Source organism: Hesperophylax consimilis, chromosome 6, assembly GCF_061612785.1.
Source record: "Hesperophylax consimilis isolate HC1 chromosome 6, BYU_Hcon_1.0, whole genome shotgun sequence".
NCBI lineage: Eukaryota > Metazoa > Arthropoda > Insecta > Trichoptera > Limnephilidae > Hesperophylax > Hesperophylax consimilis.
In genome coordinates this window covers 5826717-5850168 of record NC_142841.1, presented here as the reverse complement: position 1 = coordinate 5850168, position 23452 = coordinate 5826717, and the positions used below count along the sequence as shown (strand labels likewise).

General features: G+C 32.6%; 1 protein-coding gene across 1 annotated transcript in view; it reads left to right on the top strand.

The window, feature by feature from the left end:
• LOC149422889 (acetylcholine receptor subunit alpha-like) overlaps positions 1-23452 on the top strand; it is a 460793-nt gene that overhangs the window by 396340 nt on the left and 41001 nt on the right. Inside the window, exon 9 of the mRNA XM_089632334.1 lies at positions 19693-19829. Coding sequence (XP_089488460.1) covers positions 19693-19829 — 137 coding nt within the window. The remainder of the gene's footprint in view (positions 1-19692; positions 19830-23452) is intronic.

Here is a 23452-nt window from a genome sequence, read left to right as displayed (position 1 = left end):
TATATATCCAAAATTACATCCTTTCATTTTTTGAACAGCTGCCAGGCCCACCTCATAAGCATTATCACAATTGACACTATTATCTGAAACAAACCCTAAAGATAAAGACATCAACTCCCCTGAGAGCTTGGCGAACGGGCTGTGCTGTCTTAGCCATGATGTATATTTTCCTATATCTAGCTCACCCCTTTTCTTCCGTGATTCGCGCAGCTCAACATGATGTTCACTAAAATCAAATTCTATACCTATGAATTCTTCAATGCTCTCTTGCACTTTCACGCAGTAAGTGATTCCAAGTTTCCACTTTGACAAAGCGCTGTCAGTGATTCCGCGCCCATGTGTCAAACCGCCAACTGACTTCATTGGTCGCATGAGACACTGCTCGATGATGATGTCCGTCCACGTACCGGACCAATCTCTGTCGCTTCTTCTTATTATAAAGTACCCATTTTTAGTGAATAGTTTATATTATTCTTTGGTTATTCTTGATTCGAGTTACAACATACTTTGAACGTACATATGTGCTGATTTTGCGTATGGTAAATGTCCTGCCGAGTTGAAAAATGGAAGCATATCAACAATAGTATTTAGGTGCATTTTCCGATTCCCGGACTTCTCTGCAAATATAAATCTAAGCATGAGGTCGATGCAATGTAGAAGGTAAAGCCACAACTTGGCAGTCCTACTCGATGATTCCTTAATCCTGTCTTCACTTGCTTCAGTATATGGAATCGTCTCTTTTAGATTGTCATCATTATTAAACTCCTCCATATCTTTTTTCCGCGTAACTAAATCTTGATACATATTTCTATTTGTCTTAATTTACCATCAATATCTTGGTAGTCTTCTCTCATTACGTGGAAAAGAGACGCTGCTGTTTAAGTGTAGGCTCTGTTTGCCCGAGAATATTAATACCCACATGCTCCAGGGACTTGTGAGGACGCGTAAACTGATTCTCAAAGATTTCCCACATACTTTTATTTAAATAATAAGTTACAAACAATCATACAACATAATATGACTGTTTAGCCAGACCGGGGCACGGCGGTTGGTGGATAATGAAAGCGCTTCATTGGGTAGGGGAAAATATTTATATCCCCCCCCCCCCTCCGAACTAAAACTGGTAAATAACAATAAAACTCTTCAACTTTAGATGAATTTGTTATAAAAATAAAGCAAACACATGAATTAATCATTACTTTCCTTAGGTTTTTGTAATTTCTCGCTGCGCCGCGAACCGCTGCGCGTTCGAGCCGCTGCCGCGCGCCGTGCTCCTTATTCAGCCTACGTGCCTTATTATAAATTAAAACCCATCATTATATACATTATTTTATAGCTAAAAATATTGTCTACAAGTTTTGTTGATTTATTTTTTTTCGTTAACAGGCTCAGAAAAAAGTTATGTGCAAATATATTCTGAAATACTATTTTAAAAACTCATATTTTTCCTTTACTAATAAATTGTAGAGATTGTATAGCTTTTCTCGCAAAAATGAAAGAATACAATTTTTTAGAACAACTAATTAAAAACTAAACAAAAAATAAATAATCTGATTTAATAAAACCATTAAGGAGATATTAGCGTATTCCGAAAGGCTTTGAAAAATATATTCAAGAGGGGGTGGGGAAGGAAGCACAAGGGGGAAAGTCGGGGACTTTTGTAAAAATACATGTTTAAAGGTCTTCTAACATCTGTGAGAAATTCAGCTTCCGGGGAATTAGTTCCGACATTGGGTCTTTTTTTCCCTTCATTGACTGGGCTACTGTTAACTTTGATGATGTCCGCGATCTTGAGAAAAATATGACACATCGTTAAGACGTAGATAATTTATTCCAAAGCCGTCAGAGAAGCTACATACATCAAATAAAAACAATTAAAAAAAATCGTATTTAGCGCAAGCAATTCTGAACCTATTTTTCATACTATATTTATTGTTTTGGTGTTTAATTCGTAGAGCTCCATTTAATTTTTTGAATAAATTTAAAATAAATCAAATTTAATAATGTTATAATAATTATTAAGTTCTGCAAGTATTTCTGTTATTTTTACAGTTTTTAATGTGACAGCTGTTTCGGCTTTTGAGGCCATTTTCAAACTGTGGATATGTCCACACGGCGACGACTTATTTATATGATTTTATCTATCCCCACCCATTTAAATTTCTATAATGGTCAAAAAAACAGGTGTGCAAACACTGCTGGATTACCAAATATTTTGGTTATTCCAATTCTTAATGAATCATTTTTGACCATTATTGAAATTTAAATGGGTGGGGATAGATAAAATCATATAAATAAGTCGTCGCCGTGTGGACATATCCACAGTTTGAAAATGGCCTCAAAAGCCGAAACAGCTGTCACATTAAAAACTGTAAAAATAACAGAAATACTTGCAGAACTTAATAATTATTATAACATTATTAAATTTGATTTATTTTAAATTTATTTAAAAAATATTTTTTATACAGTTCCTTTGTACGTACCTACGGGTTAAAATCGGTGAAAAAAATTACAACGATTTTTGTATGGAGGGCACCGATGTCCCATCCACGGTCGAAAGGAAATCATACCCATTACATTACTCTTTCTAACCGATAACACGACATTTACATTTCATACGTGAAATCTTATCGCGTTTCATGTTTTCTGAGACCAAGTCATATTGTCTTTAAGGTCGATAACTTCAGCATATAAAAAATTATGCTCGAGCAAAATACTGTCTAAAATCCCGGAATTAAAAGTAAACATAAATTAATAAGTCTTCGTGAAAAGGAGTTTTATAGGATTTTAAATCGGTCCGGCTCAGAGTAGTGAAATATATGTATGTAAATTAAAATTCCATTGAACTGCAGGGATGAAAATGAATTGTTTCTTTATAATGACATTTCATCTCGTTTCTCACCCATTTCTCGTTTCTAATCACCCCCTCTCGTCTCTATTCATCTCAAAGTTGGCTAAATAGAGACAGGGAACAAAATTATTTTTTAATCTCAATACCTTACAGCAAATACCATTATTTCACCAGAATCTGGTAGAAAGATATTAGTAACAAATTTTAAAATATATATATCAACAATCATAAATGATTATTTAATTAATTGAACAAGACGGGCATAAAATAATATTTTTTAAAACATTTATTTGAATTTCACTTTTGTTTTTGGGAAAGAATTAATACAAATCTTTTAAGCGGAAATTAAACCACTTACCAACATCTTATCGAGCTAAAATTTGGCAAATAGACTCGGTGTCAACGAAAAAATATTCTATCAAATTTTGGTGGCCACCCCTTACATACACGCGGAATTCGATGATATTACAGTAGTTAATATATAAGTAAATACCGGTCTTATCCAATTAGGATTTGGCTTAGTGGTTAACTCCAGTTCAAGAGTAGGACGTTTCAATACTAAGTTGAAAATAGATGCATTATGGTAAAAAACGTTGTTTTGCACGGGTTTCTTTAAAATACCAAGAGTAATTTTTCGAAACTAAACGATTTAAGAAATTTTGTTCCCTGATAGGTAAATTGTGTAAATATAGCAGTCGTTTTGTACACAGAGAAACATGAGTATTGCTAATTCATTAAGTATCTCTTCAAATTTTTAGTTATCCAGTTAAAAAGGGCATTGCAGGCCTTTAACAAATGAATTTACAGGCTTCCTGATAAACTTTTGGTAACTTGCGATGTGGGAAGGATAAACGAAAAAACAATTTCGGAACACGTGATAGTGTACTCGTGATTTGCTAAAAGTTTATCAGAAAACCCGTTAATTCATTCGTTAACCTCTTAAGGACCACGCCCGAGTATACTCGGGCGGCTATTGCCATGCCAGGCTATGCCAGAATTCGAAATTCATACTAAAGAAAATTTTTAATTATTTTTTCACACTATGCACCACAACATCAATATTCAGTCCCATTTTGGGCCCAAATTTGGCTTTTATATGAGGATATATATTTTGAATTCATTGATAAAAAAGGTGTTTTTTTCCATTTTTAATTTTTAAATGATTACTGAATTAAAGGCCTGCAATCCCGTTTTCGTCTGGAATATCAATAGTTTGAAGAGATTCTTAATACATTAGTAATACTCATTTTTCTACGTGTATGTGCACAACTCACTGGGAACTAAACACAAAAGAATTTTTAACATTCATATTTGTACACAGTCAAGTAGGTAAGTAATTTTCTCAAAGCGACCCTGTATTAAAGCTTTGTAGTTCCATGCATCCACGTGTAATATCGCATCTCAAAGAAGAGCTTAGGATTCGACCACGATGCTGTGTCGGTGCGCGGTGCGGTACCGTACGTAGGTATACGGTACATTCTCCTCGTAAGCTCGTACGGGCCCATGAGATCGCTTATCAAACTAACTTTTGTGTTATTTTTCGAGTTTACGAGCGGAGCTCCTGCGATTCCAATATAGGACCATTACGGTAAACGAGGCCCGTCATCGGAAAGCTTCTGCAATCGTGTTATTTTTTACGTTTAAAAAAGGCTGTTCAAGTGCAATAATTTTTTATGAAATGCTCTAAAATTGATATATTTTGCGTTTACTCGATAAATCTCAACGTTGATGAAATCCAACATAAATGGTGAATAACCTGTTAATTCTAACAATAAATCCTACATTTATCAAAATGGTTGTGTAAAAGTCTTAAATGGAAGCGAATACAATATTTTAAAGCTACACATAACTCTAATAGAGGTAGGGGTTTGTTCGAGACACATCTTAATTAATTCCTACGATTTCGTATTTTTTTAAAATTTATATTTAAGCCATAATATATAATGAAAAATTCGAAAATATTATTATTTTTATGAACACGTGTTCTGATTTTTTTAAATCGTGAAAATATATTTCTTTTCTACTAAAAGTTTACATGAAACCTGTCGATTAATTAATTAAAAGCCTGGAATCCCGTTTAAAACCAGATTACAAATAATTTGAAGAGATTCCTAATAAATTAGCAATACTCATTTTGCTTCTTGTGTAACGAATCCACGATGGATTCGTCGAGACACTACTGGTGCAAACGTCGATTTTAAGGCACACTAATGACTAAGGATTAATGGATGATTTTCGGAGATTGAATCACTCGGCAACAAATCAATCTTGACGTTTTGATTATGTTTGTTTTTCTGTTCATTATTTATTATTTTTGTATAATACTTAGACTTAGGTATCACCTAGCATGATCAATTAGTGTACATATAGACTGTGACAATATTTAGTAACTTGTCTGACGGTCCAATAAACCCTACGAAATGGATTGGTAGTTCATAACAGTCATGGAAGAGTGAAATCCATAATAAATCTATCAATTCTGGAGGAGAACGGTCGAATGGCTGTCATTTATGTTGAAAATACGATCAAAGAGAATGACATTATTGTTTTTACAAAATAGTTTATTTGTAAACAAGTTCTGACGTGTAATTAACATCATACCCATTTCACTTTCTGAATGCATTATCAAACTGTTAGTCAGTTTGTGACTTCAGACAAAATATGTAAACAGGATATGATGACATCTTTTTATCGTTTCGACCAAAGGTGGATTTAGAAATATACCAATTTAATCTATTAAAATTTAAACTAAAATCTAGCAATTTGATCTATAAAAAATTTAAACTAAAATTACCAATTATTTTTATAAGCAATAATTATTAGCCTGAAGCACTCATCCACATTGAAAAATCTGCTGATAAAAGATACATGACGCCAACGGGACTTGAACCCGTGTCCATTCGATTTCCGGTCGACAGCTCTGACCACTGAGCTATGGCGGCTTATCTCTTATCCGCGAAATAATTCAATATATACTAGTGTTTCATTCAACAATTACTGCTTGTTACATTTTTTCACCTGAAACAACCAACTTTATTTTATATGAGAAAGGCATTGTAAGTGCTAACTCTTTCACTAGATGGCGTCGAGACAAATTGTATACATTTTTTGGTGAAAATACTAGAACTTGTCAAATATTAATTATTATTTTTTTGGTAAACTAATGTTACACTTTGTGCTATGCATAAAAAATCTTGTCTTAAAAAATTAGTTTACCAAAAAATAATAATTAAAATTTAGCAATTTAATCCATCATTTGTCATCAATGGACTTGTCATCACAAACAGAAATAAAATTCTTTGAGATTATGGCAGAATAATATATTTTTAAACTTCAACCACACATAGGAGGCCCCAAGGAAAATAATTTTCCTCAGGGCCTCTGTCATCTTTTGGGATGCTATGTGGAGGGTATTTCTTAAGGAAATAAAGGAAAGGAAGTTCTGGTAAGGTAAAATATGCGAGGGTTGGGTAGGAATAAAGGGATTAGTGTGTCCAGGAGTGACGGATATTAGAATATATGTCCCTCCTACTGCGGCGTAAGGCGATGGGTTCACAGAACAGTGGGAGAAGTGAAAGGGTCTCTTCAAAATAGCCTCTACCGATCTGGCACATCACGCATTTGGTGGGCAGGCGCATCCTGAACAAACCTCACCATATGAACCCGGGCACCACTACTAAATCACCAAACGTAGCGAACCACTTGGGGTGACCTATGAAACCTAAATGGTTCTCGGGCGGCGGTACACAAACCCGCCTCCCAAAATCTTAAGAATTCTCTAAACCGATATTCAATAAAATTTATAATCGAAATTTTGTCATGCAACTCCATTGCAGACGTTGGAAAGATATGAAAAGATTATATTAATTTCCGGTGCGCAACATTCTAGATATGCTGTGCTATTTTCTCGAAGGAAATATCCGATGCCGATAGTGGACTGTAGTTGGAAAATCCTTTCAGGTTTTCCTTGGTAGATAATTATATTAATATTTAGAAAATCATTTTATGATAAACTCGTAGGATCGAAGGACAAATAAAAAAGGATTTACTAGGGAATACAAAGGATCAAACCAGTATTGATTTTATATATTTAAATTTACATCAATAAAAAAATTATATTGTTTTCTTTTGTTTAAACATCATTCATTATAGGTTACGGTTTATTCCAGCTTCTGATTGATCGTACATCAAAATACAATTTTGGTTAAACCCATTTTCCTCCGTTGGGCGATGGAGTTATATTTTTTAGTTACTTTCTCTTCGATTAAAAAAAGTTTGTGCGTGATATAGTGAACTAAATAATGTTGTCTTTATTAGCGCATGAAATGTTTTTTTAATAAGAATCCTCACAATAGTTCCGATTGCTCCCAACCGTCTGGATCCAGTTAGACTATGGCATCCCCAGTTGAGGTATGATGTAAGGTAGGGGGGAGGAGAAGAAGATGTGGTAGAGGAAGATGGGAAAGTACCTGGCTATTCAGGTTTAGTCACCAAATACTGGCAAAGCTATTTCAAGCAACGTTTCAATTCTGAATAGTGGTCTTACACCAGGGCGATACTGAGAGTATATTTCACTCTGGAACGTGCCGCAAATTTTTTGCATAATGTGTACATTTTTAGTAATGAAAATAAATAATTTGATTTGCAATCTTGAGCTTGGACGAACAATTCTGAAATGGCAAAGCTTAGCGAATTTTATTATGCAAGAATTTTTGTTGCGTAAAATATCAGACATTTGTATAGTAAATTTTGTAAAATAAGACTGTTAGGTAAAAAAAAAAACATGTACATTATATTCAATTATTAGATTTTCCTACGACGCGATGCCAGCAATAACTGTCTAGCTGTATTTCACAGTTCTAGGTTTGGACCCGACAGCTGTCTCAGCTGTGGAAGTTGTGGAAGCGACACCTACAGACATTCTTAATCTTATTATAATACTGGCTCTGTCTTCTTTTATTCCTCAAGGCTGAATAGTTTTATAACTGGACAGATTCGATTGGAAATTGAGGACCTGCTGATAATGCAAGGATCAGTAAACATAAATTGTTATCATCTCAAATAGAATACCAATGTAACCCCTCAGGCTTTCAAATATTTTTACCTGGAATTTAAGACCAGTGCTTGGAATAACATAGAAGAGTATGTATGAGACGATGTATGAATGTGAATGAGGCAAGGAGTGTGTGCCAAGACCGAGTTGTTTGGCGGTCCGTCCTCTCTGCCTACCCCTGCGGGGAAACGGCGTGATGGTTAGTTAGTTAGTTAGTTTAGTTAGTTATGATGTTATGTGTGTTTTAAATAAACATTAATAATCAAGCTGATTTTTTATCCATGGAATCAATCATAAATATTTGAGACAAATTGAGAAGAATGGGTATTCCAGCGACGAACAAATCGTATGTTTCCGCAATACAGAAAAATAGAAAAAAACCCGGTCAGATCTGTCCTTCAACGGGTCAAATAGAATATTACGTTTGTGGCTAGTAATGTGTGGACGCCCCGGTCAGATCTGTCCTTCAAAGGCTCTAATAGAATATGACGTTTGTGGCTAGTAATGTGTGGATGCCCCGGTCAGATCTGTCCTTCAAAGGCTCTAAATAGAATATGACGTTTGTGGCTAGTAATGTGTGGATGCCCCGGTCAGATCTGTCCTTCAAAGGTTCTAATAGAATATGACGTTTGTGGCTAGTAATGTGTGGATGCCCCGGTCAGATCTGTCCTTCAAAGGTTCTAATAGAATATGACGTTTGTGGCTAGTAATGTGTGGATGCCCCGGTCAGATCTGTCCTTCAAAGGTTCTAATAGAATATGACGTTTGTGGCTAGTAATGTGTGGATGCCCCGGTCAGATCTGTCCTTCAAAGGCTCTAATAGAATATGACGTTTGTTGCTACTAATTTCCATGGAATTGCCACTGCAATGACACTAAAATAGCTCGCAAAGACCCATTGGGGGATTAATTAGGTCTGATGTCACCACAATACGTCAAAATAAGATATATATGTCAAAATCATAACATTATAAAAGTTGTGATGCTACATGCATGTCAAAAGTTCGACGAAATGATCACATTATACATCAATACATAATATTGGAACTGTGCTGGGCAAAATCGAAGCATTGACAATGTAGACATTAATATATTGGAGTACCTATGTCCAAAACTGAACCCAAAAAATATCTAAAAAAAAAACAAAATGAAACGTTGAAATTAATTTTTATATTTATTACCATTTTAGTGAAGCAATGCAAAACGTTTTTGTAAAGTAAATTGAAAATATGAGGAAAAAACCATCTTGTCGAAAGCCGATAATAATATGAGGAAAAAACCATTTTGTCGAAAGCCGATAATAATATGAGGAAAAAACCATCTTGTCGAAAGCCGATAATAATATGAGGAAAAAACCATCTTGTCGAAAGCCAATAATAATATGAGGAAAAAACCATCTAGTCGAAAGCCGATATAATAAATTTCGTAATTACTTGAATCGGCTGACTTAAGAGGGGCGTATTCAGCCGGTACGTAATCTCAGAACGAATAAAATCCTTTCTCTGAGAAGATATTGTGCCCCATTACATTTTAATTGCGGTTTAAAGACGTTCATTAATTGAATTGCGGACGTTTGAGAGTTACATAAACGTTATGCTAACCTATTATTTTTCCAAATTTCCAAAGCGCGTAATCATGGGATATTACATTACAATATTTACTGCTCAAAACTATTAATTGTTATTCAGTTAAACATGTTTTTGGAAACACAGTTTTTTTATTACATTAATTGATATTGTTGAAGTGGCAGAATAAAAAAAAATCTTCTTGTTATATTTTGAAATAATAATATTGGTAAAGGTAAGAGACAAACAGCTTATACATAAAATATAAATGTATACATGTTAAATACAGTCAAGCCAAAAAAGTTAAGTTATATATACCTAGTAATTAGTTGGATAGAACTGATATATTAATGTTGGTTTACTTCAATCATGTTTCTACCATTAGACCAAGATTTCCTGGAATGTATTATTGTGATAATTATACTACGGTTTCAGTTCTGTTATAGAAACAGTACACACCATTGGTAATTCTTATGCTATATTATTGATGTTTTTAATATGCCTATATTAGTATAGTATACATTTGGACGAATTAAATATTTTAGCAGTAAATATTTTACCGAGGTCACTGCACAACAGCTTTTTGTTTGTTTTATTATTCATTTCATACATTGTCATTTGTCTTGTCTACTTATATAATCTTCATTTCTTTCTTATAATATATACATATACTTTTGTCTTGTTTACTTATATAATCTTCATTTCTTTCTTTATATATACATACTCTTTTGTCTTGTTTACTTATATAATCTTATAATTTTTTGTACTATGTTGTAATATGACTACCAATAACTTTCACAAATGTAACTGGCACTTGTGTCGTTAATTTTAACTAAATTATTTTATTGGTTATTAAGGCTGGCCGCATACATACGTTTTCCGTATTCGATTTCCGAATTCGTTTTCCGTATTCGGAATTCCGTGAGACTAGCGCAAACGTTCGTTTTTCTTCATTCGGAATGTATAAACATCAGTACCAGTGTTGCCAACAAGGGCAATATATCGCCATTTAGGCTACTCAGAGCGAGAATCGGCGCCGAAAAAATCTAAAACTGGTCGCCAATTAAGCTACTTCAAAAACATCAATTTTAAACATGTCCCACATAACAGCAAATTCGGCTACTTTACGCTACCTTATGTATGAGAAACGGCGATATTAGGTCAAGATCCGTTGGCAACACTGAATTACTGAACAGAAATTTCCGAACGTTTGCGTCGGCACAAACAAACTGTATGCAATAGCTGCGTTCCGCATGATGTCATTAGGTTTTTTCCATTCGGTTTCTCCGAACGCGCTGGCTCGCATTCGGAACGTGCGTAAGGAATTTGTTCCGTTCGGAACTAAAACGAACGTGTACGGCACTTAATGTATTTTCTACTGATTCCGTGCATTCGGATGTCCGAATACGGAAAACGATTTCGGAAATCGAATACGGAAAACGTATGTATGCGGCCAGCCTTATTATTCGGTTTCGATTCGGTTTTGGAATAATCAATTTTTTCGATTCTATGAACTGAAATTATATATTTTTATAAAGTTAAATTTTATCAGAGAGTAAAAAATTTATAAAAGGTGAGTGATTATGTATAAATATTTTTTAGTAAATAGGTACTTACCTACTTTTTTAATCGTGTGCTTTCAACATGTTCAATTCATTGCTAAGAAAGGCGTAGTTAAATTTAATTGCATAAGCTTGAAAATTTTATGCTCGCTCCAATATTGCTCCCAACCGTTTGGAGCTAGTGAGAATATGGCATCACCGATTGGGGTATGGTGTTGGTATGGCTAAAGGTTGTGGGGAGGGGAAAGAGATGATTAATATGAAGGTAGAGAAGTACCTAACTATTCATATTTGTTTATCAAACACGGCTAAAGCCATTTCAAGCAACGTTTCATTTCTGAATGGTGATCTTACACCAGGACGATACTTACAGTATATTCCACTCTATAACGTGCCGCAAGTATTTTAAATGAGGAAATTGTGAAATGACACAGATAAATCAATTAAATTTGCTGTTATTTGAACTCGCGACCTTCGGCTTGCTTGTCGACAGCTTCACCCCTCGAGAACGGAGGCCGTCGATAGAACTTTCGTACTTTAAGGGGATGGATCACGTCTTATAACATTTTGAATCGGGCTGCTAACAAAAACGATCGATTATTTTAAGCATCTTAAATGTTTTTTGGCGATAAAATTTTCAATTAAAAACAAATGATTTTGCATTACTTCGTTGTACTTCGCCATAACTTTGTGCATGATTTAAGAGTTATTTATTTAGTATGTGATTTTAAAATGGGTCCGCACAATTGTTTTAATTGGGAATATTTCATTTTTTAAACATGCGATCATGTAATTTATGTTATCTTACAAACCTAGTAACAGCACATATAAAATATGCACTTTAAGCGGATTACATTTGATTCTTGAAGTTAGTGACATAGGCGTCAAGTGCATAAACTGTTATCTTATAAGCTTTCATTGTATCCCTTATCTTTATTAAAGTGAACATTTTTCTGTCTCCATCGTTTTACATTTGAACGATTTCCACTGTATTTTAAAGCTTAGTATAAAATCACATTTGCACTAACGACATTAGATAATAAAAAAACTCAACCTAACTACAAGCGACTATTGCTATATTAGTTATATAATATCTTCACATAAATCTTGCAACAGTATTAAAAAAATAATTTTTTTCAACATAATATAACATTTCAAATTATAACAGTGCACAAAATTAAGTTTATGGTAAGAATATTTAAATACAAAAATAATAAAGAATGCTTAAAAGGCGATGTGTAAACAATATTCAAAGACTTGAATAACTACAAACGTAATTCAACATAAAAAATAACATAATTCAATATTCAAATTAATTATAAGCGTAATTCAATATATACTATCTTAGAAAATTTGTTTTAGTAAAATAATTATTTTATTTTTACAGCTTGACAGTCAGTGTAGATTAAGGCGATGCCATACGTAGTAATGCAAAATCATGTGTTTTTGGTTTAAAAAAATTTGTGCGCCTAGAAATATTTCAGATGCTTTAATTAAATACTGCGAGTAGAATACATCTTGGCCTTTGAAATAATAAAGTATTTTTTAGATAAGTCTTTTTATAAGCCCAGAAAAAAATAATGTATACGGCCTATGAAAACTGCTTTGAAGTTCAATATCTCCTACTTACGAAATCATTTTATTGTATAATGTGGCAAATTAAGTTATTTATAAAATGATCTAAAAAAAATTAAATATTTATGCCTGAAAATCCACAAAATAAAATATAAGGCACTTTTTGGCCATGTTTTTTTCTTGCATAAATCAAAACAGGCGGATGGTGTTAAGCGGGAATTTAAACCTTATCGCCATCTACGCAAGGGTTATTATTGATAGCGGCTCAATTTAAAATACTACACGACGTAGTGAATCGCCTTAAGTGAACGTTCATTAAGGGTAACTAATTTCAGAGAGATTTGCTTTTTGAAGTATTCAAATTTCAGGTTTTTTCGGTTTATTTAATTTTTTTTTTAGACATTGTATTGTTAGCAATAATAGCACGCTAAATAAATGGTTATGGTAAAATATATAATTGTCTTTACGGTCTATTACAATAATGCGCAGCTCAAAATCCCAGCCGTTGGCTGTTGACAGTTCGGACCCGAAGGCTGCCTCTTCTCGCGTGTCCAACAGGTCCAGTCAATTCCTTCTTTATCGGCCGATATGCACGGCAGCTGGAGTAGTTTCCCTGTTAAATTAAAATATTATTAGTATTAGTAAAAGTATTTTACACATAAACATACAAGTGGTGGTGCTGAGCCGTGGTCCTTAGCATTTGCATAGCTATAAAACCATTTGTTTTGAATATACTGCTGTTAATGTGTAAGGGGTGAATTTTATTGATAACATAGTCATTCATTGATGTCCTGCATTCGCCCCTTTTTGACCATTTTCTAACACAAGTGAGTTGACTTCTTGAGTCACATGTTTCTCATTTAATTCGATCCAGTTTCCCGGGTGGTCCATGCCAAGAAAAGAGGCTTTGATATCAATCCCGGATCCGAAATTGCAACATTCACATTTAATAAAAAGAGAAGAGAGCAATTGAAAACTCTAACCTACACCATAGGAATATTTACACCAAACCATTATTCGAAGCGCAAATAGTGTCAACCCCCATTTTCGTAGTTTTGAAACAAATCAATTTTAAACCTTGACAATAAGGCTTCAAAACAAAATACAAATATAATAACAAAATTAAGTACCTACTTATTCAAACAATAACAATTCAAATTAATACGTATTTATAAAAGTGTGGGTTGGCACTATGTTTACTAAAGGCAAAGTTAATCCTAACAAAAATGTTTTTTAACTCCTGGGTATAGTGTCATGCTACTTACCTCAATTTCGATATTTGAAGTGCTAACACTTATAAAGTCTGGATCTTGGATAGAATCGTCAGAATCAACGATTATTGTAACAATTTAGGACGGGTTGTTTCGGAGAATTTGAACAATTCATCAAATTTCAACGTTCATTTTTAGGTTTTGTGAAAGTCCTATTCTAGTTCTGTTATCATATCATTATCGGCTAGTTGTTCGACAAGACTGAAATAATAACAGAACTTGAAAAACTCTGTTATAGAACTTGAAAATTAACTCTGAAATTTGAAGAATTGTTCAAATTCTCCGAAACAAGTCTCCTGTTAACCTCATTACCTCTTGTCAAATTGTGGTGTTGACACCGTTTTGTTGCAAAATATTTCCAAATAAATCTTCGGAGAAAACATTGATCTATGGTAATCGATCAAGTAAATGCGATGGCTTCAAGTTAGATTAATAACTTATATTTTGTTGCCATAGATGACATACTCAATTCAATTTTGACAAAAAAGAGGATTGTAAATATTTGTAACCAAGCCATTATATCGTATCCTGCAACGAAATTTCATATTAAATGTATGATATTAATTAGAGTATGTATGTTGAGAATATATTATTTTTTAAATTTGGAAAATACTTAATAGTACCGAAGATACAAGCCGTCAAAATTTTGATTTTTGAGGCCGGCTGAAAAGCGTGTGTCGTCAAGGGACATGCGCCGCGTGATGAAATATAAATTTATTGCAGTGATTGTGACTATCTGGACACCATTGCACACACTTTACCAATGTTTTATTAGAAATCTCACAACTTTTTGACGATATGCAAAACAAAATTTTTATGTCGTTAATAACTATTTGCATAATAATTTCATCAAAAAACAATATTAGACGACCTCATTCTGTATGGCTCGCTTCTAAAATTGACAATTTTACAAATTTCACGAGCCCTGGGTGCAATTTACTCTTATTAGCAAGTTTTAAATTTATGAAAAGATATTTTCTAGTAAAGCATCGGTCAGCGAAAATTTCGATCATATTTCGATATCCTTTCTGAAAATAGATAGGTTCTTTTATGAATTAAGAAGAATACTATTAATAATTAATAAGAATTAAGATAATATATTAGCTTTATAATATAACCCAATTTAGAATGCAATCGCTAAAAAATAAATCGGAAAACGGACATTGGCCTTTTTAGAAGTAAACCACAAAATTGTTCTCTTGAATTGACTTATACAGGATGTCCGAAGATAAAGTGCGCTAAATTCGGGAGGTAATTCTACATGATGGTAGAAGTGAAAAAAACAATAACTTTTTTCAAAATTCCAATTGCTCGTCTGTTTGTAATTTAATTTATGAAACAGCGTATCACTTGATTTTGACATAATGGATCGTGCGTCATATATATTGTTATTTTATTGTGTAGAAATATTAATAATAAGATTTCCAAGAGAAAATCTATTTTTAATGTTTATTAACTAAAATATTACGTTTCAGCATTAGAGGTCGTGTTAACCTTACGATCAAAATACGAAAGATAAAGAATTAGAGCATATTATTTAAGACAACTGATAATATCCAGTTTGTTGATATAATCAGTAAAGTTTCAAATATTTCTGTTATCTGCAAAACCTATAGGTGCGCCAAAATATATTTTTCTACAAAATTCTTAGAAAATATAATCTGATAATAAATATAAAAAATATCATTATAGATAATACTAGGAAATGTGCCTTTTATTGAGTCTGTACGAAAATAATTCCGTGTTTGATAATTACAATTTATTTCTCTGAAACAAGTAAACATAATAAATAATGGCAGATATTAACAGATTAGTTCTTTATCAAAACAATTAACCCATTTTTTAACGTTAACTATATAGGAGATCATGAGATTATCCTTCAGGGATAAACTAATGTTTTTACGACAAGGTTTTTATGCATAGCAAAAAGTTTAACCAATTATTATAAGCATTAAAAAAATATACTACGGGCTCTGTAACTCCGTCATAACCTACGGTTGCATTGGATGGGGTGGAACAGGATTAACAATATTATACCCGCTACTGAAGGCACAGAAATCCATTCTACGCGTCATTATGAAGAAACCCTTCAGATACTCGAGCGACGCTCTCTTCAAGGAGTTTAATGTGCTTGATGTTCGACAGTGTTACATAAAAAAAATAACAATCTGCGTACACAAAAATAAAAATAAAACGATAACAGTCGATCATAATTATCACACCAGAAGTAAGAGCAGAAATGACCTTTCTATTCCAACTAGCAATACTGCGGCTTATCAAAAAGTCTTCTCATACCTGGGACCAAAAATATACAACAAAATCCCCTCTCAATTTAAACTATGTGAATTATCAGCCTTCGGTACTAAAATTACTAAATGGTTATTAGACTTAGGTAGGACAGATTCCGAAAAATTATTAAAAAACGTAGTCTGAGTTGATTTCCTCGATTTTGTATTTTGTATTTACCTAAAAAATATTTTTTTTATTTTTCTTTCTTACATTGATATATTATATTTTTATTTTATATTTTACATGTACCTATCTGGATTTTATTGTTCATTACTGCTAAATTGTATTTTCCTAAAAAAATATTTTCTTTCTATTTTTCTTTCCTACATTTATATGTTATATTTTAATTTTATTTTATATTTTACATGTACCTACCTGGAATTATGTACACGCAACCTGCCAATTTGACTGTCCTAAAACGGGAAACTTCCTAGTTGGACAGTCAAAGCTTCCTTTTATATTTGTATATCTTGTATGTAATAAATGTAATAATAATAAATAAATAAATAAAATAAATTAATTAATTACTCGCCTGAAATATCCATTCAAATTGAAAATATCTCCCGAGTAAAAATAAATGCCGCTGACGGGAATTGAACCCTCACCTTCTGATGTCCGGTCAGGTGTTTTGGACCACTGAGCTACATCGGTTTTTTCCCAACTCGCCGAATAATTCAATATTTACAGCTACTTCAACCAAAAATTACTGCTTTTTTATTTTTTTTTCACCTGTAAACAACGAATAAAATGAGTAAAATAAAAAATAAGCCGACGTAGCTTAGTGCTCCAGAGCACCTGACCGGACATCAGAAGGTGCGGGTTCAATTCCCGTCGGTGGCATTTATTTTTTCTCGGAAGATATTTTCAATTTGTATGGATATTTCAGGCGAGTAATTAATGCTTATGATAATTTGTTGTAGTAATTGAAGCTATTGTATGGAATTCTGGTGTGAATGTTCCAAGGAGTGAATTGAAAATATCTTCCGATATTTTGGAAGAGCGGAGAGACAAAAACACATTGTGAAGCAAAACAGACAGTTATAGAAATGCGATTTTTGTAAGGCAATTATTGACATTTGATCTAACCGAAACTTATAGAAACTTGGAGGAACATGCACATTTTGTCCTGTATTAGCAGTTAATGTGTCTTGTGTGGTACAACAACACAATGGTAATTTCGATCTCCCAAAGTTCTAACCCAACCATCCATTGACCAAACCTAAAATTGAAGAAATAATTATAGTTATGTAGGTACCTACAATATACGCAGGGATGGTACAGGACATTGTAGATATTCTTTACTATATGTTACAGATGAATAATTTTCCCCAGCTGGCTTAATCAACCAGAACGATACTGGAGTTTGCAAAGATCCAACGTAGCCCATAACTTCCGAGCCTCCGCATCAATGTCTCTATTCTCCATACCAATCAGACTGTCAATAATCCCGTATACAAATACTTTCGCGGTACACGGGGGCTGTATCTATATCTGATATATTTTGATAACGGCACGAACCTGGCCGCGGTCCAAATCATTACTCTGGGAGACTGCCGAACTCCGGTCGATGAATTTAACCAAAGTGATACAATGTGAAATTATCTAAGGTTTTTCTAAGGCAAATCCTTTAATATGTTAACAATTTATTGTTGTATTATTATTTGTTTGTAGAATAACCTAACGAGTAAAACCTCAAATTGAAATATTTAATCATTGACGACAATATTAACGACTCTCCAACGAAAAAATGTGAAACAGAAAAGAAAAAGGTTCAGGCGCATCTAGGAATTGAACCCAGGACCCTTTCCTTGCCGGGGAAGAGCACTTCTCTTCGTTTCGGTTTTCTTTTCTGTTTCACATTTGTCGTTTGAGAGTCGTTAATATTGTCTTCAATGATTACTTTTTATTCTTTTTTTCTTTGCTTTTAACTAATTTGCTTTAGATAGAAGTTTCAGCTGAAAGAAATAAGATTAAAGATAATAACATTTCTGGAGACAAAATTGCAATTCGTGTTTTATTAACGGCATATGTTTGGTTATGTGTGTATTATAAGCAATGCAATGAAGATAAATAAAAACGTTGTATATTAGCTTCAGGTAAATCAGCGAATGAATTGGCTAGGTTGACTTAGTAATGACTCTATCTTTGAGCTAACAATGTAACACTATGACCCGGCTGTATTGAATAAGATCGTTTATTTGATGACTACCACAGCACAAAAGCGTGTCTATGTGGGTGTTGGTGAATTGTGGTTAATTTTTCAACTGTCCTAAAAGAAAATATAAAGTATATAAAATTATTAAAAATAATTATTAAAAATATATATAAAAGATATTTTAAGATATATATATATCTGAAAAAAAAGTGTTCTTGTGAGAATACCATAATGATCGATCCTCCAAATGATTATTTCTGCTGTACCCACTTTCTAACTCTGCTCTTGACACGGCATTGTTGTAAGGAAAAATATTTGTACAGCGCAATTCCAGTCAAGACGCCTGCAGTTATATGTATATATATATATATTGATTTATTTATTAACGCCCTATTGGGCTTTTACATTACAATTATTTATTAAATGGAAAACTACAATCAAACATAAATTTAAAAAAAATTAATATAGAGCATCTTTTTCATACTTTTTTTTATTTTTTTTATTTTTTTTTATTGAATGAATAGTTAATACATATCAACAAACAAGTCCTGCTAAGCCAATTGAATTGGCTTATCAACAGGTGCTTAAAATTTAGTTAGATATACATTTTAGAAGTTATAATTTACATCTTATATCTACAGATTCAACATTTTTTCATACATATTAAAGTAAATATTTTTTCCGATAGCCAATTTTTCACCATATATTTAACCTTATTCATAGACTTACATTGCTTTATAGTGTCAGGTAATAAATTAAATATCTTCGGTATTTATATTCAAACGTTTTCTGTCCGTACTTATTATTAAACTATTAACCCGTCATTGCGCGTGAATCTAGTGCTTTATTTATGTACTAATTTCTCTTTATGCTGCGGGGTATGCATGAAATACAATATATTGTCTGCATGAAATACAATATATTGTCTGCATGAAATACAATATATTGTCTGCATGAAATACAATATACCTTTTTTTAGTTGTTGTCACACTATCTTATAAGAAACTTTGAATTTTATTTACGAGTAGTAAAAAATAAAAATAAACCAAAGATATTGGGAAAACTTAAGCATATGCCTAAATTATGATTACTCGTTATTTACATTATTTAAAAAGTGCTGATCTAATTTGGTTTTGATTGTGTGATAGATCCAAATCGAAAATATCAGCGATAGCTATAAGCCCAGTATATGTATTCTCCCAAAACAGAAGTTGGTTTATCGACTGTTGTTATACGGCCGTATATCTTCCCTGCATCGTTACTAAACTAGGTTTAGTAACGATGTAAATAAAAGATAGTAAACCTTATTTTAAAATACCCCAAATAAATAAAATAAATTTTAAATGAATATGTTCAACGTTTGTATCTCCAGGTGAGTCTTTCCATCTCCATCCTGCTGTCCCTCACTGTGTTCTTCTTGCTGTTAGCCGAGATCATCCCACCTACTTCACTGGTAGTGCCACTGCTGGGGAAGTTTGTCCTCTTCACTATGATATTAGACACGTTTAGGTGAGTTTCTTTCATTATCTTGATTGTTTAATTAGTGCACTTTCAGAATAACTATGTAAAGATGAAAAGAAACTCAAATTACTCTCTAAAAGTGTGTTTTAGTTGGACGTTTTGGTGTACCAATCAATAATCTTATGCTACGTATATATCCGCGCACCGAAATGTCGAACTGAACCTCAACATAATTCGAGGTACGGTTCGCGTTTCGGTTCGCAAATATATACGTACCCTAACATGAAGAGTTCATTTTTCAAATTGAAATTATTTTTTTATTTTTCTGTAAATGTTTAGTTTTATTTTAAACGGTTTTAAATTTATTTTTTTCTATTGGTGCCCTTTTTTACTCATTTAAAGTACGCTCTAGCGTGTTTAAATGGCACTTTATGGAACGCGCGTTTTTTAAAGTTACCATGGCAACATCAACAAATCAACAAAATGTGAAGTCTTAAATGTCAACTTTTAACTATAAATCTGACAGGAATATTTTAAACGTCAAATAAAACATTACAAATGTTGTGACAGATTTCAAATTAATGTTTGTGTTTTTCATTTCCATGACAACAAGATATTGTGATGTCACATCACGAATTCATTAATAGTTCTTATTTCCAAATTTTTAATAATAATATCAATATTATTTTTTTAAAGTGTACCAATAAAAAAAATAGCGTAAAGTATTCGTGGATAACTGGTCTTTAAAACACTTGCTTTATTTCGAGCACTCGGCTACGCCGTCGTGCTCGAAAAATCGCGCGTGTTTTAAAGACCTGTTTATCCACTTATACTTTAATATACTATTATCTGCGTGTGAGTTGGATATCTTTAATCCCTTGCCCTAGGACGTATGATATTATGCATTATAAAAACGCTAATTACATTTAAAATATTTTCGCATTACATACGATTCCAGATAGATTCGGTGTTTTTGGACGTATTTTAAAATAAAATTCTGTTTTGAAAGTAAATAAAATATCTTTTTAGATTTTTATTTGACAAATGGATATTAGGCAACTAAAACTATTAAAATTGAATAAAGACAAAGTTTAATGAAACAAAGATAAAGTTTTTTTTAAATCGCTTACTGGTAGTTCATTTATCGCGTAAATTGTAATAACGACTTTACTATATACTAAAAAATGCATGTAGACATACAAAGATATTATAAAAGTAAATGGCATTTCACTTTTATCGTATGATACAAAAATATTTACTAAAAAATTTACGAACCTCTACAAATACTTTTCAAAGAATTATTCATGCGAATTTTAAATTCAAATATAAAACGTGATATTTTCTTTTACTAATACTGTTTAAATATAATATCTCACTGCATGAATTCGAGAGTTCGTATTAAGCTAGGAGAAATATATCCTAAAACGACTCTAAGGATTAGAGGTGAGTAAAATAAATTGAAACAGTTTTTTCGTAAGCGTTTAAGTTCAAAAACGGTTGCAATAGTTTTATGATTTTTGAGAAAACCGTTTAAAAAAACGTGTGACTAGGCCTGCAATACACCCACACAAAATGATTCCAACAGAGCACAATACGATTGCAAAGAAACGCTTACTCGTTAACGCTTCCACCTTAAACGCTTATCCGCCCGCACGCAATACTCTGCCCGTAAACCAATGTAAAGAAACACTTTCTATTTTTATAATGTTTGGTATGTGATATGATTTTGATATCAAAATACCAATACAAAATTATACCTATTAACTCCCACCTATGTATTGTAAGTTCCTCTCGTCCTACAGTGAGTTTTATAACTCATCGGGATTGCTCTAGTAAGAAATAAAAATTAATAATGATTAAAAAAATTCTCATTAAACGCTTTCTCACTAAAAGATTATCCGCCCGTCCTCTATTAGCCAAATGTAAAGAAAGGTTTATTTATTAAATGCTTTCTCGATCCCATCCACGATTTGCGCCCCGTAAACGGTTGCCGAAACGCTTCCACGCGCCCATGATTGGCTGCCTGTAAACCGATTCAAAGTAACGCTTGTTTAAACGCCTTCTCGTCAAATGCTTTGATGTTCGCTTTCGCCGTAACCGTTCACCGATAAATTTTAGAATTATATTTCAATAGATGGGTTCCTAACTGTTTTGAGTTTGGGAGTTGCATTTTACATTCATTTTCACAGGCGTTGAGTTATAATAAGAATCTTATAAAAATGTTAAGTGTTGTTTTTTCAGTTCTTCAGATTTTGACCATTAAAGCGATTGATTCAGATAAGCACGAATCTAGCAAATCCAATTTGTCCTACAACCAGGATTTTAAATGTATCGCCATTATAATGAAATGTATAATATGGAAATAGTTTCAAAATTCACATTTGTGATTTATTGAGATTGACATTGATTGAGTACCTAATCTTGAAGTGTTAACAAAATTCTTCGAAAACGAAAAACTGTTGAACTAACCGTCAAAAATCAAAAACCAAATTTGAGTTGAAATAATATTATTTAAGTCATTTTTAATCCTCTTTGTTTTGTATCTGGTTTATTCAAGATTTTGAAATATCAACTCATTTTACTGACGTTCTGCGTAGAGTTTTATTCAGAGATGCACGAAATATATGGCATTTTTTTACTGCAAGCGAAATAATATCTGCCAGAAAATCCTGACTTGAAGAATCCATAACCTTTTTTTTTTAAAAGTAACTTTACAATATTTCAAAATCTACCACATTTTTAAAAAGGGCTTAAGTCATCTTTGGGTATGCTATGGGGGGAATTTTTAGGGAAATGAAGTTCTGGGAAGGAGCAAGGTATGAGGGTGAGTAGGAATTTGGAGTCAATATGTCAAGTAGTCATTCCCATTTTTTTCTCGACACAGGAGTTCCTGAATAGAGGGGTGGGTAGGAATCTGGGGGTCAGTGTTTCAAGGAGTGACGTATGAATCTATCCCTCCCACTGCGGTGCAAGACGATGGATCAAGTTGGATATGGATTGGACACGGTTAAATCCATTCGTGCAGAATTTATGTATTTATTTATTATTATTTAATTTTATTTATTTTCTATTTATTTATTTATTTATTTATTAGATACAAATAATTACACACATATTAAGGAAGCTTTGGCTGTCCAACTAGGAAATTTTCCCGTTTTAGGACAGCCAAATTGCCTGGTTTAGTTAACATTTGTACACGCTGCTGTTATGAATTATATTTCCATACTTAACATTAATAGTTACGCTAGTAATATAGTCTATACACATATATATTTATCAAAGTAATCAAAATAAAAACTTTTTCAGACATATTTGTACACCCGAATATTAGTTTTTTTATGAAAACACCTAATAAATTTTATCAAGGTACATGTAATAATATGCAATTAAGGAACACTGTATCAGGGTACATGATAACATATTGGATTAATTCAATTTATAGTTACAATATAAGAAAAATATTAGGTGGGTTTCTTAATTTGATCGCTGTTACTGTGCTGTGTATTAATTTACATAATTAAGGTACATATAATATAATATACATAATCAAGAAAAATATAAACGGTGTTAAATGTTTAAAAATGTTTAAACGGTTTCTAGTAACCGTTTATTTTGGGAAACCAGAACGCTTTCGGTTTTTTTTAAGAAACCGCAACGCCCACTTCTACGGA